Source organism: Enhydra lutris, unplaced genomic scaffold (assembly GCF_002288905.1).
Source record: "Enhydra lutris kenyoni isolate GAN:26980312 unplaced genomic scaffold, ASM228890v2 scaffoldscaffold14, whole genome shotgun sequence".
NCBI lineage: Eukaryota > Metazoa > Chordata > Mammalia > Carnivora > Mustelidae > Enhydra > Enhydra lutris.
Genome location: NW_019154098.1, coordinates 7,354,751 through 7,372,632, shown reverse-complemented (window position 1 = coordinate 7,372,632; position 17,882 = coordinate 7,354,751). Strand labels below are relative to the sequence as shown.

Genomic DNA, 17,882 nt, shown 5'->3' with positions numbered 1-17,882 from the left:
TTGCAAAGCTGCTACCAGTGAGTGTGGCTCGGAAGCCTCCAGAGAATCCATTCTCCAGCTACGATTCACCAGAGGAAGCTGGAACTTCCCACACATACCCCACGTACCAGCTGCCATTCCAGGCTGGATCAAGTGAATCAAGACTGCGTGAGTTTATCTGGTATCCTACGCCGCGCCCCTGCCCATTAACAGGAAGCAAAGGATTTCGAGGTGTGTAACCTGCCATTATAAATCCATACAGGTAGTGATGAAGGCTGTGCATGGGGAAGCTAGTGCCAGGTGATACAGAACCCAAAGCATGAAGTCCATAGGGACACCTGGGAAGCCCATGGTTACTGACAACAGTCCACTCCTGTTCAGAGATGTTTTCTCATGCAATTCAGTGGGTGTGCGTACAGAACCTCGACTTCATGTCCCTTCTTCCTCCACAGCGATTTTGTTAAGATTAGCTCCTCATTTTTTAACAACAAAAAAGCACAAGCAAACACTGGCATTTTTCTTTTTTTTTTTAATGTGACCTGGATGTGTTTGCTTTGCAACCGACTCTCCAAATGTCATCACCCCCTTGAGGGCTGATTGGACACGAACTTGACACTTCCCAAAATGCTTTGTATGAGCATTGTGCCGAACTCAGACACGTGCAGGTTTGTTGTAAAGTGTCTGGCTAATGTGGCTGGAATTGTTTTATGGACAGCTCTATGCACGTCGACAAGAAAGAGTGGGTTAGGAGATGGACATGGATCTTTTTACTACTGTGGCAATAATATGTTATATTTCAACAGCGACTTTCAAATCACAGCATCTTACAAAGCACCAGAGGTTGTGATAAGTTGATGTGTTGTTGAAATATAGCAAGTGCGCTGGCAGTCCAACATCACATATCCCCTTTTAGTCCAGGAAGCGGGGGACAGAAGGCTGCTGCTGCACAGAGGGAAATAATAAAACACACTTCTACGATGGTTATAACTGGGAACTCAGAGCACTTTTCGGGGTTTTCTCTGCAAATCTTTATTGTTCTCATCAGATCTCAATAAAAGAGGATGAAAACAACAACTAGTAGCTACTCCTTTACAATCTCAGAGATAGAGACAGAGAAAGCGTGGGGTTTTGGAAAGATCGCTGAGCCAGACAGTGACGGGGTCAATCAAGGGGTGACCTGCTCATCCGTACACACCTGACTGGTTGTGACACGCCAACCCAGCACACAGCAATTCTTGTTATTTTCCGTTACCTAGCGCGCTTATCCTTGAAACAGAGGCTCAGCATAGAGAAACATCCCTTCCGTAACCTTCCTTTGCCTCGTGCTCACCTCCTACTCTGTGTTCTTTCTCTTCCTTCTACTCCTGAGTTCTTCTCCCTCCCTCCTATTTCCCCTTCATTTTCCTCTTTTTCTTTACCTTCCATGTTTCAGTCTTTCACTGAAGAAGAATCCTACTTGTGATTCCCTTTTGGCGGCTTCCAAGTCCGACCCAAGCCGGGAGATCAACCTGACTCAGCATGAACTTGTGAGGGTGTGTACTTCCACGTTTGGCCACGAGGGGGCGTGTGCGCAATACTGTGGTTCCCATCGGAGGCTCTAAGAACCGCGAGGGCTCCCTTCCTGCTGACCGATGAGTCTGCTAGAGGGCCGGGGTTTCAGTCTACCCAACAGGGAGGGGAGGGACTGGACTTTCGGGGAACATGAATATAGAGACAAACAGGTGTCTTCAGTATGTGAGTGCCTGAGCTGAAAGGTCCCATTCCACCTGTCGTTAGACGCGGGTGGAGTGTGCGCGTGTGCGTGTGCGTGTGCGCGTGCGCGTGTGCGTGTGTGCGCGTGTGCATGTGTGTGTGCAGTTCTCCACTTCCTGCCTTCAATCACTTAAATGTTCGGGGCAACAGTTTCTTCACCTCTAAAAGCGAGTGACTCGTGAACGAGCTGCCCACTGCGGCTCCTTCCCGCCGTGTCTCCGCACACTGGACGCGGGAGGCTGGGGAGGCTGATTGAGCAAATAGGAGCGAGCCCCTAACAGATCAACTGGTCCTCAGTGAGGCCCTTCCGGGCTGATGGCTGCGCTTTGAACTTTGGAAGGCTACGGACTTTGAGGAGTTCCTCCGTGTCCTCCCCCTCACGTGTTAAGACTTTTTAATCTACTCAAGGTTTGAACGTGCATTTCCTGTCGCTGTCTGGAGCCAGGGATCAGAGCGAACGTGCCTGGTGCCTTTCTTCCTGACACATAAATGAGTGATTTCTAGGTAAGGCTGTGCCATCTTTTGGTGCTTGTCTTACATGACAAACTCATTTGTCTCAGGTAGCTGGGAAGTGGTGCTGTCAGAGGCTGTGTTTCAGAAGAACGGACTTGAACGGGTGTCAAGGGCTTGCTGCAAACTGACCGCCCAGCCGGGTGCTCGGGCTGTGGAGGCAGAGGGGTCCGCAGATAACTAGACGCCAGTGTGATGTGTCGCGGGTGCACGGGAGCGGGGACAATGCTCGTGGGGAGTGGGGAGGAGGGAAAGTCAAAAGCCTTCAGCATGGTCACTTAGTGCTCATGATGAGCCTTAGGAATCTGCTTTGCCACCATCCTGGAAGATACAGATTCCTCTCCCAGTGCCCAGAGACACTGAGTATCTGACTCAAGATCACACAGTTAGAGAGCAGGAGAGCCAGGGGTCAAACCGAGGCCTCGAGTTCCTGGTCCAGTTCTCAACTTCACCCCCCCACGGCACTGCAGGGTCTTGGGAGATCTGGGATAGTGCTCACCCTTCCTAAACCGAAGGAATAGGACCCTTATGGTGTGAACAGCAATCTGGTAACAAACATGACAACTCCCTCCAAAACATGCCGCCCGCTTTTGTGTATTGTCTGAGGCACGCGGTTGCTGTGGCGATGTCTGAGAGGCTGGCCAGTACTTGTCCACACCAACACATGGGGGCGGTAGGTGGGGGCTCAGGGGGATTCTGACAGACAGCCATGGTGCCAGTTGGCTCAAGTGGCGGGGCTGCTCCCGAGATGGCGTGGGGACGGCAACACTTGATAAGCCTGGCTGCAGAAGAGCCCCTCTGTCTCTGGGGCTGGGAGGTGAACCCCTGACATACCAGAGGTGGGAAAAAAGCTTTTTATTGGAGCCCAGGGCCTCCTCTCCAGGTCAGATGCAAAATGTGCAGATGGGACAAGTGGCCCCCGTGGCCCCGCCTGAAGAGGCTCTGTGGAAGTCCGTTTGGTTCACGGCTGGTCCCTTGTACCCAAAGCAGACCCTGCCCTTGGCATGTGCTCAGGAAATACTGGTGGGTGTCTGCAGAGATCTCTGGTCTGAAGGTCAGAAGACCTGAGTTTGAGTACCATCGGCAATGGCTTGCAAATAATCGGAACTGTTCCTAACACCAGATTTTCTCATCACCTCAGGGATCTGACGGCGAGGGCCCTGAGGAGTGGCCATCTCACGAAGACCGACAGAGTCTGTGGAGAGGTGCGTGGGGGCCCCACAGCCAGCAGTCAGCCAGCTTGGTGGGTGGGGACAATTTCCTGAGCATCTCACAGAGACATTCGTCTCCTTCCTCCCTGGAGGTACTCATGTGGGTACTCATGGTGCTAGGCACCTGCCCTCTTGGAAGGTTCAGAGAGGAGGAGGGTCCAGAGCGGAAGATTCAGTGCCTTTGCTGTCAGCTTCCTGGTGTACAGCCCTCCTCCCCAGCTGCCAGGGGGACGTGTCTGCCAGCCTTGCCAGTGGAGGAGGGCTGGAGTGGGTCACAGCTATCAGGAACTGACACCTGGGAGGGAAGAACAGGGAAGGGAGGGAGGAGGCCTTAGGGTCTATCAGTCTAGGATCCCTGACTGACAGCCATGGGACTTAAGCAAAAGTATGGAACTGCTCTGAACCTCAGTTTCCTCATTTATAAGTGGTGATAAATAATATCTTCCCTACAGGTCATTGGGAAAACTGAAAATAGTGAATGAAAGAGCCTGGCCCTTAGTAAGTGCTTAATGAAAACAGCAATTACTCAAAGTGTGGGCAGTTACCTGGGCAGAGAGCCTGAATGGAAAGGAGGCTGTAAGACCAAGTGATGAGGGGGCTGCTGAGCGTCCAGCATCTGGTCCCCATTCTCCTCCCCTGGGGCTCACCGATATCCCAGAACACCCGTTCTCCTTTCCACCCTTTAAGTGTGGCCATCAGGGACACACGCCCTAGCATGTAGGTCCTGTGATGCAGGAACAGAAGCCGGAGGTATGTGCATTCCTTTCCAATGCTCTAAGAGAAAACATAGCCCCACGAATCCTTCCCAGTGTCCCCAAGGGCTGCTGGCTTAACCTTGGTTTTGGAGATGTGGTCCACATTTGTATCTGTATCTGTATCTGGATTCTCATCTCTCCTTTACAGACGAGGAGACTGAGGCACACAGGTAGGTCTCATGAGCAGGAGAGTCATTAAGGCAAATCCAGGCTGTGGGGGTCTCAGAGGCTACAAAATTAACCTACCCTTTGACTGCTTCTTGAGAGTTCAGAATGAAGAGAGACATGAACATTCCTTCTGGGAACTCTGAAAGGACACTTTTGCTGGGAGGCACTGCAGTCTAGGGGTGGAAAAGGGGATGGGGTGTTTGTGCATGAGTGCTTGGGGCTGAGACTCAGAGCAGCTTAGCGATCCTTGATTTCCACTCTCAGCATCTCTGGCTGTGGAGGCCTTCATGAGCCTGGGAGGAAGATCTGCCCCAGGCAGCTGGCCACAGGATTGGCATTCCACTGGTCTGTTCCTTCAACAAACATTTCTGGTGCCCCCACACCTGTCCCAAAGGCACCAGATGCTGGGGACCCTCCCTGCAAAACAAAATTCTAGCTCTGCGCCTGAGATGCTCAGGGTCTCCTGGAAACAGAATTATAGCTGTGAGCCAGGGCTGACCAGCGCAGGTTGAGGGAGGGGAGGGGGGGACGGTGCCTTGACCGCTTTGCAGAGGAAGTCTTGGAAAGCTGTCCAGGGAAGGTGACCTTGAGGCCAGGACTTGGGGATGGGGTTTGGCCGGGGAAAGGCAGGACAGACTCAGGAGTCTTTGGCTTGCTCAGGGACATTTTACTCCACATGCCGAGGACACCTGAAAACGTCCCGAGGGAGGGCCTGTTGGGGAAGGGGGCAGAAGGGGACCTAAGACATCAGCATCCACGTGTGTCCAGAGGACTCTCCCCATGAGGGGACAGGCTCCTGCAAGTCTCCCTCTTTCTCCTCCAGTCACAGCTCTTTATGGGAGAAGAGAAAGACAGGCCGGTGGCAAGTCGGGATGACAAAGATGCCCTGAAGGGCACGCGCTTTTATGTAACGGACCTCGGTACCTGGGGTCCCTCTTTTAGGCACCCAGAGCCCAGGCGCCAACGAAGGACGGCGCGCCCGCCTTATTTCCTTGCAAAGAGGGGACAGCAAAGCGAAATAAGTTAGGGAAGTCCTGAGAGCCTTATAAAGAGCAGGGCGGCTCGCCCGGTTGCCTCTCCCCAGAGCCCGCCGGGCGAGCCCGGACTCCCCGCCCTGACCGCTCTCCCGGCCAGGCCTCTGTCTCCCCTCCGGGGAACGCTCGCCCGGTGACCTTGGGCGAGGCGCCCGACCTCTCCGGGCCTCAGTTTCCCGGCCTCTGCGTCTGCCAGCGCCGTTACCCTACAGCGGGACTCCCCCACGCCCCCGGAGCTGGAGCAGAGCGCCCCGAGGGCTGGAGGCACCGGGATGCCCTTCCCCGAGGACAGCGGCGCGGCTGGGGGCGGCCCCCCGAGGCGGCGGGCGGGGCGGGGCGGGGCGGGGCGGGCGGCGGGGGCGGGCGGCGGGGGCGGGGCTGGGGGGGCGCGGGAGCGGCGAAGGGGGGGCGCGGGAGCGGCGCGCAGGCGCAGGCGCGGCGGGCGGGGCGGCGGGCCGGGCGCTTCGCGCGGCGGCCCGGAGAGCGCGGGGCGGCGCGCGGCGTGCGGGTCGCGGCTGAGCTGGGCGCCGGCGCCGGCTGGCGGGGCTCGCCAGGGACTGCCTCAGGCTCGCCGAGCTCCCCGCCGGCCCGGCCCGAGGGTCCGCCTGAGTGCGCCGGCCCGCGTCCGCTCCTACTCGACCAGCTGCGGGGCTGCGGGGGCCGCGTCCCAACAGCGGCCGCCAGCCCGGGGCAGTCGGCGGCCACCCCGGGGGACCGGAGCCGCGCGGCCGACGCTCGCCTCGTGCCGCCTCCGCCGGGCCGACCTCCGGGCTTGGCTCCGCCGCGCCCCGGCCGCCGCGCCTGGCCCGGGTTGCGCGCCGCTGGGGCGCGGGCGGGGTCAGGGGTTGCGGGGCCGCCGCTGCTCGCCTGCCGCGCGTCGGCGTCCCGGGCCCGGCGGCCAGCGAGCATGGAGGAGAAGTACCTGCCGGAGCTGATGGCGGAGAAGGACTCCCTGGACCCCTCCTTCACGCACGCTCTGCGGCTGGTGAACCAAGGTGAGGGCGCACGCTGGCTGGCCGTTAACTGTCGCCCTCGGCCGTTGGGTCCGGGGGAGTGGTGGCCGGGGGCTCGGAGACTGGGGAGGGTCGGGAGCGGGTAGAAATGCCGGGCTCTGGGTAGGCGAACCTGTGGAGTTGGCTAGAAATAGACCTGGGGAGGCGGGCGCGGACCCAGGTAGTAATCTGGGGGCATTTGGGTGGGGACCTGGGAGAACGTGGGATACCTGGGGGGAAAGAGAGATGTGCCTTTGGGAGGCTTGGCGGGGGGCAGAAGGTTGGGGCGTTCGGATGAGACTTGAAGATCTTTGGGGACTCGAAGATACCCGAGGGAAACTTATTGGTAGAGGACGTTGAACATCTGGGCGCTGTGGCAGGGTGGGGGTTGAATGATCTCATTGGAGGGTAGTTTGTGAGGGACTCGGGGATCCTCGTATGTTTGGTTTGTCCCGGGAACTGAAGAAAGAGCTGGAGCAAAATGGAAGGATTTGAGGGGCAGAAATGCACACGAGGTGAAGGGAACAGGTGCTTGGATTGTTAGTGAAGTTTGAGGACCTTGGGGGAGGTTTGGGGTCAGACCCTGTGCATTTCAGAGGAGAGGGACCTCGCGGTCCTAGTAGCAGAGCCCAGTTCCTCTCCTATCCGTCTTTTTCTCCCATGCCGAGGCTAGCCACCCTGGCAGCGTGGTCCGCCTCCCTGGGAAGGGGTGGGGGCAGCTCCAGCCAAGGATTGCAAGCTGGCCTTGGAAGGGTTGGTAGGGGAGAAGAGGCCCACGCAATTGCGCCCTTCTTGGCTTGCCTGTCTTCTCTTTGGGAAGCTCTGGGTGGGTCACCCTCACTGGGGGCTGGCTAGGGGTTGGGAAGACTGGGCAAGGAGTCTTTTGCTGCCTATGCTTTTCAGCACTGCTCAGCCAGTTCAGGGTGTGAACAGCCCTGGGAGGTACAGGGCACCTGGATACAGGGACATATGGAGACGTGCCTACCTAGGACAGTATTTCCTGGTTTGTTCTTCCTCCAGCTTCTTGAGTAATCTGGGATGGAAGGTAAATCAAGCCTGCCTTCCCAGGCACAGTCCTCAATTCTTTCTGTATCTGTTAATCCATGTTTCAGATAAAGTTGGGTTTGGGGGCCACTGGTGTTCTTTTTTTCTCTGAGTGATGGCAGAAATAGTATCTGGTTAGATCTGTTACCCTTTGCATGAATCACTCCATGAAGTGGCAGTTTGTGGTCCCCGAGTTAAATCGGGTCTGCTGATCTTAATGCTGGCCCTGGTTCTTTTATTGTTGGAAGTGAAAGATGAGGCAGACATATTCTATTTGTATATAGATGTCTATATTTTAAAACAGCAGCCTCCAGCATTTGCCTATTTCAACCAGTTCTTCGGAGTAGGGTGTGTTGTCGACTGATGGTGGTAGTGGAGAGACTCAGTGTCTCCAAGAATTTAAGCATGCATGCCATTTGAATTGTTGAATAGAAATTGGTTTTCAGAGCTTTCCCATTTTATTTTATTTGCAGACTTATTTTTATTTCTTTAATAAGTTGGGCTTGTGGAAAAGTAATGGGCTTACATTCTTAAATTAGAAAGAATTTTCAGTTTATTCCCATGCTCTTCTGAACGGTTCTGCACTTAGGTTTCTACTCCTTGCTCTTTATGATTAAATAGATCTTTTGTTGCCTGCCGGGCTGTCATTTCTGTGAAAGAAATTTCTTTGTATGTTGTGTGAGATCAATGGCATTAGAAAGATTCTAGACTGTGGAATCCAGTCCATTTTTTTTTTTTAAATAAAGAAGTTGACAAAGTTATGTTTCACTCAGTTAAGGAAACAGCTCAACAGAAGTGTAATGAGTTATTTTGAAAGAATTTTTTTTTTCTCTGAGCCATGTTGTTATAGTACTGTGTTGCTAATGCATTCAAAATTATTTCGGTTTCTGTTTCTACTAGTGTTAATGGCCTCTAGTTACTTGAAACAGATATTGGACAATGTTACCATTTAGTATTTTTTTAGATGCTGAATCTGATTACCTTACTTTTTCCATAAAGAATGTAATTTGGGTAAGAAGTACATTTTTTTCACATTGAACAGTTATGTGAAAGAAGGAAAAGGTGATACTGAGATGCTCTTGTTACTGTTAATTTAGATTACTTCAGACAAGCATGTTTTCCCCTTAAATCATAAGTTGATATCCAGAAAGCAAAGCCCTATCATTTAAAATATTAATCATGCTTAATTATGTAACTCCCAAGTGCATTTCTTTTTTTTTTTTTTTTAAGATTTTATTTATTTATTTGAAACAGAGAGAGAGAGATCACAAGTAGGCAGAGAGGCAGGCATAGAGAGAGAGGAGAAAGCAGGCTCCCCGCTGAGCAGAGAGCCCGATCCAAGTGCATTTCTAAATAGTATCTTAAATCTGAATCTGAATGGTTATTAGAAAACTTTGATTTTGAATCTGATAAGCGTCTTGTTATTGGCTACAGAAAAGTATTTTTATTCTCATTTAACAGTATTTTTGACTCTTTGCCTTGAAAAGAAACTGTTATTTTTCAGAGTTTATTCTGAATCTCTATACTGGTGTCAGTGTTCCGGCAGTAACTTGTGCAGTGACGATGGTCAGCAGTGAACGCGATACCTCATGTTTGCATGGAGTGTGTTCAAGTTTCCAAGTCTCTTCAGGGTACATGATGTCTAGTTCCTGTCTCATGCTTGCACCCTGGTGAGGTAGACACTGGTGTCCCCATTTTTCCGGGGAGGCACCTGAGGAACCCAGTTATGCAAGCTTGTGGGCAACGGAGATATAATTTGAACTCAGGTCTTCTGTCTCCTAAAGCCATTGTTCTTGCTACTTAGGTCTTCCTGCAAAGACAGAATAAACTACTTCACACATACTTATTTAAAACCCTGCAGAAATCAATATCATTAATATGCTTGCTTCTGGTTGACTTATCTTGATTTTTAAAAAAAGTTTCATTCTGTACTTATCTAGTGGTTTAATGCTCTGGCCAAGAGGCACTTTTGCATTAAAGCCCTCCTGTGACCCGTTTATTACTTTTGTAATCAACACATTATGATAATGAAACAGTTTATAAATGAGATGTTGCCATTTAAAAAAAAAAAATCAGTAGTTGTAAACATTGATCAACCTCCTAGCTGAATTATTTTTTTTTTCCTAATAATCTTTAAGGAAGAACTTGAGCTGGGATGACATCAGGATGTGTGCTCCCAAGCTAGTATAGTCCAGCTCTTACACATTTTCCAGCCTTGTGTTTCATGATGGCATTAGTTGCTGACTTTCTTTTTATTTTCTCAGGCTAACTAGCTCCCTTCCCCCTCTCCCCTAAACACTGAGTACTTTCATTTTTCTACCAAATATAATGGTTAATGTTTACTTGATGTTAAAACTGAATCAAAAAAGATAGGCTTTGGTACCACCCCCTTCCCCCACTTCCATGCCTATAGAGAATTGACATTGCCGGTTCTTGCCAAGGAGGTTAATTGGAGATGAAAGTAGCGTCCCATGTTTTGTATTGTATTTGCTAGGAGGGGATGTGCTGACTCTTACATAAAAACATCTTTAGAAATGTCTTATGCATTATAATTTAATCCAGCTCTCTGGTACTGCTTTGGATGGTTTTCAATCCAAGCCAAGTAACCATTAAATAAGATTACATAACCCTGTATTTTTAATTATCTGATATAATATATGGATTGGTGGCTGATTCACTGCCAAGTTATATTTAGTGGTTGGTTACAGGGGAAGTGTAGCAGAGGATTCAAGATTAAGCTGGTCTGTTTGTGTCCAGATTGATAAAGTTGTCTGTTGGTATTTCAAAATAATAATTTTTCATCTTACATCAGTTTCTCTAAAATCAGTACTCTTAGCATTATTCAGGATATGTGTGAGGGGCAAAAATGTATAAGGGGAGGATCATTACTAGCCTGATGTGCCGTGTCTCTTTGTTCAACAAAACCTGATGGCTAATGTTTCCTTTTTGGTGACCCCTTTTGGAAAGTGTGTGTGATTTGCTTGACTATTGTCAGATGTGTGGAGTAAGAGAGACGAAGGAGAATGGAAATTGCAGAATTATATTTAGATGTAGTGTGTGATTCTCTGTTTCATCCAAAAGAGGCTGTGGTTTTTTTAGTTTTCAATTGTTTTTCTTAGGGTTTTCAGAATTTTTAATCATTTTTTTGGTAAGAAAATGGAGGGGATGCTGTTTCTGAGTTTTGTGGAGCGTGCTATGATTTGAAGTGATCCAGCGGTTGGTGCGTGATAGTGTTTTGGTATCTGGTCATTAGTGACATGTTGCTGGAGAAGCTGCCATGCCAGGTCCTGGGCTGAGTCGTGGAGGTGGCAAGGGAAGAACAAGGGAGACTCTGCTCCTGAGAAAGGAGTGTGCTCACATGTGTTAATCTGAGAGTGAGTGTCAAGTGTGGAGATGTCCTCTTCTTTCTTAAGGAAAGTCTTCAACTGTCCTTCAGCTGTCCTTTTGAAGTGCCGAGTGACTAGATGGTTTAACTTAGTCAGCCTAGGGACATATTTGAGGTTTTTCTCTGTGCCGGGTCATGTCTGTAATGTGAATACTGTAACCGCCCAGAAATGTAGATGTTACTAGTCCAGTTTTTCAGTTGCAGAAATCGAGACTCCAACAACTAAAGTGAGTTACCCAGGACATTGCAAAATGTCCCAGTGAAGGTACAAGCTTTGTTCTTTCCTGAACCACACTGGCCCACAGAGGGAGAGGGTCCCTTCATGGCTGGGCTGGGATTGAAAGCCCGGTTACATGCCATCCCTTTTTATAGCTTGCCCTTGGAATTTGTGCTCTAAGGGATCTCCTGTGATCATATCCTTCCCCCCGAATGGATTTAGGTGGCCCATTTCTTCCCAGAGCAGGTGGTGCTTACCTCTATGGTGTGATCATCCTTGCGCCATGTTATTAGGACCTGTCTTCCATGGGAGAGTGTCAGCTTCTGGGTAGCTGGCCTGGGCTTCCATGGCTTGGTCTTGAGAACCTCATGGAGCTCTTAGATCTCTCCACTCCTGCCTTCTTTCAGTGTTGTGCTGCAGTTTTCACAGAGGTGGAAGACTCAGAGTGTTGTCATGGTAGGGCAGCTGACCTGGGCACAGATACAGTGAAAGAGGCTCTGAGTGGGATGCCGTGTGGGACCAGCAGCAGGAGGCCCCCGTGCTCTTTGCATGTGGTGGGACTGCGGGGCTCTTCTCCAGGAGACGTGAGGAGATGTTAGCAGGTCTGCTTGCCACCAGACGTTTATTTACTTTTCTTCTTCTTAAGGAATTTATTAAGCCAATATGCTCTAATACAATTAGCTCTCCTTCCCTAAATTCCTAATGACAGACTAAACCCGGAAATTTGCAGCCCTCGTTACATGGCAGTGAAGCCTTCTTGCCCGAAGGAGTTAATCCTCCAACTCAGAGGTCAGACAGACACGCCAAACCAGGGGAGCAACCGGGATTGCAGACTGAATGCCCACAGCGGATCTGATAGCACAAGACCCTTTTGCTTGTTGTCATCATTCTCACTGGGGGAAGATAGACTGGTTTCTATTTTTTACCAAAAAGTAGATGTGTTCCTAAGCACTGGGGATAATGATGATGATGAAAGCTGCGAAATGGAGGGCCTCTTGGTGCCGGTGCTTCCTGTGCTTTGTCTCTAACCCTCACAGAGATCTTGCAAGGCAGGTGGTTTCATCCCCTGCCTGACTCTTTTGTTTTTTTCCAAATGACTCATCTGAGTCTCAAAAATGTAAAGCAGCTTGCCCAGTCAAGGCGCACAACTTTCAAAAATCAGGCTGAAGTTTTGAGTCTGCAGTGTTCTGATAGGATGCTTGAAGAAAAGTAGATGAAAGGATGGAAGTCGATGTTGTTTTTAAATACAAGTTTTATTATAGTAGAAGCCATTTAGGAATTTCCACTGCTGATGATGAGTTTTTAAAAGCGGTCCCCCTAAAATGTGTTTTACAAAAAGTCAAGTTCACTTTTTCCCTACATTCTCCAGCAGCACTTCTCAGTCTTCAGTAGGCATTCAAGGTAAGGATTCTTAATTATGAGTATTTCAGTGGTCAGGGAGAAAATAGGAAAATTGTCACTGTGGAAAGTCACTAAGACAATGGCTCTTTGTCTTGAAGGAACCTCTCAGAGGCACAAAGCTCTTTATATTTTAATATTTGTCACAGAAACATTTGGTTGAAAGGATGGTATCAGGGATTTTTAGTCAGTTTATTGTATGTTTAGAAATTCTCCATTTTCTAAAAATAGGCTCAAAAAGTGGAGGGGGGAAAAGAGTGCCAAGAACATAAAAGAACATATTCTCACAGACAATGGTTTTGGCTCTCTGATGCCAGTGGGCTCGTGGGGAGGATGTTTGACTACCCTTGCCTCGTAATTGCTAATGGTAACAGTCACCATTTATCAAGAACTTTTCCTGGGTTAGATGCTCTATGTGTGTTATTGTGCTTAATTTTTCTCACAGTGTTAAAAGAGTAAATCGTTTTACCTTATTTTACACGTGAGAAAAGTGAGGGCATGAAGGACAAATTATTTGCCTAAGGTCAGACAGCTAAGTGGTAAACCAGGATTCAAGTCCTTATCTGCCGCCTCCCAGACAACAGACAGCTCACCTGTGAGCACCAGCAGAGCTGGAAGCTTCCCCTGCGGCTGGAGTTTCACCTTGGACTTCCATGGGAAGTTCTCTGCCACGCAGCAGCTCGGCAGAGTCATTGTTCAGTATCAGCCCGGTGGTGTGTGGGGAGGGCGGACTGTGTGCTGTGCAGAGGGGCACACGGTGGCCTGACCAAAGGGGGCAGGAGCTTTGTGACAGTGGCAGTGTGGAAGGTGTGGCGGATGGCATTTACATGGGAACTAGGGTTACTTAATAAGGGAAGAGCTGCTCCAGAGGTGGCCGTGGGATTATGGGAGGGGAAGACTTTGTAGTCGGAGCCTATGCACGTTACTTATTTCTGGGAGCCTCGGTTTTCCATCTTTAACACAGGAGCACGTACACTCTTTTGTTGGGCTGTTGCTTCAGGCATGACGCGAGTACGTGTCTAACACATGACAGGTGCTTGGTAAACGTTACCTGCTCTTTTTACACGATGGCCTGAGACCGATGTGTCCTGGCACCACTTTCCAGATGCAAAACCTGTAATAACTTAATCTTGTAGTTTCAGTTTTCAGGGTGGTTTTTTGTTGTTGGGATGAGTTTAGTTTTCCAGCGCAGGAAATACTGAAGGACAGACTCATTCTTGGGAAGCTTCCTTAGTGGTGGCCGGACAGTTAGCGGTGCTGGTTGACTGTCCCCGTGACGCTCAAGATGTGGTAGCCCCTGGAGTTTCAGGTCGCCCCGGAGCGTCCATAAACAGCTTTGTGACCGCCCCTAAACATAGCTGGACACTCAGCAGCTCCTCTCCACAAGCACGAGATCTCTTGCTCTGAATTGGTAAGCTGTACATTTCCATCGTTTTCTGCATTTCCATAATTTTTCACCAATCAGCCCCTGCTGCTATTTTAAGGACTTGAAAAGGTGCTCCTGGCGTGTCGTTGATGTTCTTCGCCGGTATGGTAAAGAGCACGAGGATGTGAGAGCGCCCTGTTTGACAGACGTCTTCCGGGGGCGTCTCTGTCGGTGTGAGCTCCGCGGGGGAGGAGAGCGGAGGGGAGCAGGGCTGGTTTGCCCGCTCGTCGTCTCCCTTGGTCGACGCTGGTGCTCTGCTCCCGCTCCACTAGATGGCGCTGCGCACAGCTGGTTGCCCTCTCCGCGCCCTGGAGCTTCTCTGAGCCCACGCAGGCTTGTCCACAGGCCTGTGTTGCTTTGGATTTTCCTGTATCAGCCCTTCTCGTTTCTGATTGTAAGAGCAGACTCAGGAGCTCCCCGCAGTATTGGCAGAGAAGCATGACTTCCGTCCTGAAGGCACCCTCTCGAGGGCTTCAGGTGTCCCAGGCGCTGCTCGCGCGTTGCTGGGTTCATTCATCCTGGGCCGGCCGCGAGGTCGGTCGGTTCTCACCCTGCAGATGAGTCCGCGGAGGTTACGGGGTAGCTCGCCTGTGCGAGGTCACGGTGGGGGGCTTGCCATCCCTAGAGGGAAAACGTCCCCAAGGTGTTTGAGCTGAAACTGTATCCAGGGTAAGGGGGGCACCTGGGGTCGTCAGGTGGATGGCTGCTGGCCACAAATTCGTTCATTTTGTGCGGAAAATTACAGTCCTGTTGTTTGCATTGGAGCATAGGAGTCAAAGTCTTTGATTTGTGTGAGGAAGCAAACAGTTGTCACGAAAGCTTTGTCAGCTGCGGTGGGAGTTCCTGCTTCCTCCTGGGGTCAGGGGCTTGATCAATACCAGGTCCAAAACCTGGGAGAAATTTTGGACAAAACCACGATTGCATTTTTAGTAATTTTAGCAGAGCTGAATACTGGATAGAGTCCATAAGCCTTCCAAAATGTTTGCTGAGGTTTCTTTCATTTTATTCAACTAGTGTTTGTGAAGTACCCGCGGCGCTCAGTGTAGCTGTGCGTTCTGGGCCAGTCGTTTCCCTGAGCCTGCGTCTCCTCATCTGTGCAGGCAGTGGTGCCTGCCTCGTGCCTCACTAGGGCAGAGTGACGACGATGTGGTTGGTGCTTGCTTTGTTTTACTCTAAGATTTTAACGTACAGCACATATTTGTTACACCTAATACGAGTTCACTACACACCTTCCTCATGTATCTTTTATACCTGAATTTCCTACCTCAGCTCCTGGTTATCTACCAGTGAGTAGATTCTGCTGGTGTTTTCTTTTTTTGTTGTTTTTTTTTGTTTTGTTTTGTTTTTTAGATTTTATTTATTTATTTGTCAGAAAGAGTGAGCACAAGCAGGCAAAGTGGCAGGCAGAGGCAGAGGGAGAAACAGGCTCTCCACTGAGCAAGGAGCCTGATGTGGGACTCGATCCCAGGACCCTGGGATCATGACCTGAGCTGAAGGCAGCGGCTTAACCAACTGAGCCACCCAGGCACCCCAAGCTGGCAGTTTTTTTAGTGCTGGCTTTCTCCTCTCACCTTGTGACTCCTCCGCCCCTTGCTTTGGGTTTGGGTATGCTCAGCAAACATGAACAGAGCATTGTACTTAGAGAAATCCCTCTTACGTTTTGTTTGCCCCACAAGGGCAGACCACTGCGAACTAGAAATACCAGATGAGGTGCGGATGGTTTGGTAGGACGGAGAGGTGAGGGGTGGTTTTCAGTCACCCAGCGTGGAGTTCCCATCTCAGCTCTGCCACTTCGTGCAGTGACCTTGGGTACATGAACCCTGCTCAGCTCAGTTTTCCGTGACTGTAAAATGGTCATTTAAAGAAGAAAAAAGGGAAGCCAGTTGGAGTCTTTGAGCAGTTTACACGCGCTGCGGGGGGAGCTGTGCAGTCATGTGGGATGTGTAGTGGCGCGGGTCAGGGGCGGCTGCCGCCTCCGTCATCATCGTCATCTTGGTCATCAGCATCTTCACTTCACAGTTTTTATCCAGAATCTGTGATCCAGAGAGCAGAGAGGGAGCTGAACATGCCAAGGGAACGATTCAGAGAGTGAGTGAGCACTGTGGCGGGAGGAGCTGGGGGCGTTCTGGGGCTCAGAGCGTGAGCAGCTGGCCTAGGGCCCGGAAGGGTGCTCTTCGGGGAGGACTCTGCTGGACGCAGCTCTCCCCACAGGCGAGAGGAGGTCTTGGGCAAGGACACGGACCTTTCCCGACTCCCCCAGATAATTGCTGTGTCCCGTCACACCCTCATCCGTGTTCCTCCGCATCCCTGTGCACTGCACGTCTGTGCTGCTCTGTCCTTGTCCCTTCCCCGTCCCGTTGTTAAGACCTTTAGTGCTTATTCCTGACATTAAAAGCTTTCGTTTGGAAACAACTTTAAGTGCTGAGACTCCGTATGCCCATTTATTTGAGTTCACCGGTCGTTCACATTTTCCCACGCTGGCCTGCCCGCCTCTCCACGTATCTGCATATGTTCCTGACACTCGGGAGGTAAAGTGCCTGTGTCACCTCCCCAGGCCCCGACAAACACAAGTACCTTGGTGTGTGTTTTCTAAGAGTAAGGACCTTCTCTTATGTAACTGCAGTCTAGAGCGCAGGGTCAGATTTAGGGAGTTAATGGCCCCTTCCTACGACTGTCTCGTCTCCTGTGCACGTGCCCGTCTTGCCCTTCGCTCCCATTTGTCTTCAGCGGGTGCGGGTGAGGATCCCGCCGAACCTTTGGCTGTCAGGGGTCTTCAGTGTCTTCATCTGGAAGAGTTCCTGTCTTCCTTCACCGTTCGTGGTGTGCACTTTTGATGGCTACACACACCAGGTGTTTTGGTAGAGTGGTCCTGGGTTCAGGTTGTCTGTTTCCTTAATACTGGGTTCACGTGTGTGCACTTTGAGCCGGCACGCCGCGGAGGTGTGGTGTGTCCTCAGTGCTCAGATGGGGAGGCGCACGGTGTCGCTGTCACCGCCCTGTTCCCCGTGAGGTTCCGTTTGCTACTTGGTTCAGGTGCTGCTGTTGTCTTCCCTGCAAAGATGCCGTTTTCCTTGTGAAGGGCATTTGTGCTTCGGCAGAGACCTGCTTGGAGACCATGTCAGTACCCTGTTCCTCGTGATAAACTCTTCGTCACAGACTTCAGCATCGGCTGGTGTTTCCCAGCCGAGTTCTTACTGTGCCGGCCGTGAGGTGGTGGTGGTGTTGTTCACTCGCTGCATCTGCAATGGCTGCTCGGCGTTCTGCTGGAGGGGACATGTTGAAGGTTTCTCTCCCTCCTCCCTCCTCGCTCCCTCCAGGTGTCATCTATCCGTATAAGTTCTTGACTCAATTGGTTATAATCCTATAGTCACGGTATAAACTGACCATTCAGTTGCCCCAGATTTGTCCGTTGGGGAGCCCCATGTTCTGGCTCCTGGTCCTACTGACAGGAACACCCTGTGCATCTTCTGAGTATTTTTTTTTTTTTTTTTACTTCCTCATAGCATTTTGTTCCAGGCACATCTTGTTGCTGTGGCTCTAAAATCAGCCGTTTCTCCCAAGTTACCCAGTTTCTCATGTAGGATTGTCGTTCACCGTGTGGATCGGGGCTGCTGGGGTGTCATTGCTTCTGGGCCCTTTGACTGGATGGCAGGAGGTGGGTGTGTGTCTGTGGGGGTTGGCCACCACCTTCGCAGGAAGCTGCGTGGAGGCTGGCAGACTTCTGTAAGAGGCCAGGAGGGGATAGTCTGTAGGCTGTGCGTTCTGCTCAACTCACTGCTGTAGCAGAAAAGCAGCTGGAGATGGTATAGAAACGAATGTGTATGATTGCGTCCTGATGACACTTTAGAGAAACGGGCCGTGTGCCATAGTCTGCCTGCCCTTCCCTGCTCTCAGCTACTAGAGAGCAGGGACCAGGCCTTGCCTCTCTTTTCCAATGCCATCCACACACAGAGTTGTGCCCTTGGGATGAGGGGATTAATCATTCATTCATTGTTTCTGTTGCAGACCATT

General features: G+C 50.7%; 1 protein-coding gene across 2 annotated transcripts in view; it reads left to right on the top strand.

Moving 5' to 3' along the window:
* Positions 1–6,244: 6,244 nt before the first annotated feature.
* The window catches only part of LOC111146653 (KH RNA binding domain containing, signal transduction associated 3), a 185,097-nt gene continuing 173,459 nt past the window's right edge, over positions 6,245–17,882 (top strand). Inside the window, exon 1 of one of the 2 annotated variants that reach the window (XM_022502292.1) lies at positions 6,245–6,404. In XM_022502292.1, coding sequence (XP_022358000.1) covers positions 6,317–6,404 — 88 coding nt within the window. In that variant the 5' untranslated portion in view covers positions 6,245–6,316. The remainder of the gene's footprint in view (positions 6,405–17,882) is intronic. The other variant, XM_022502293.1, reaches the window with a different exon arrangement.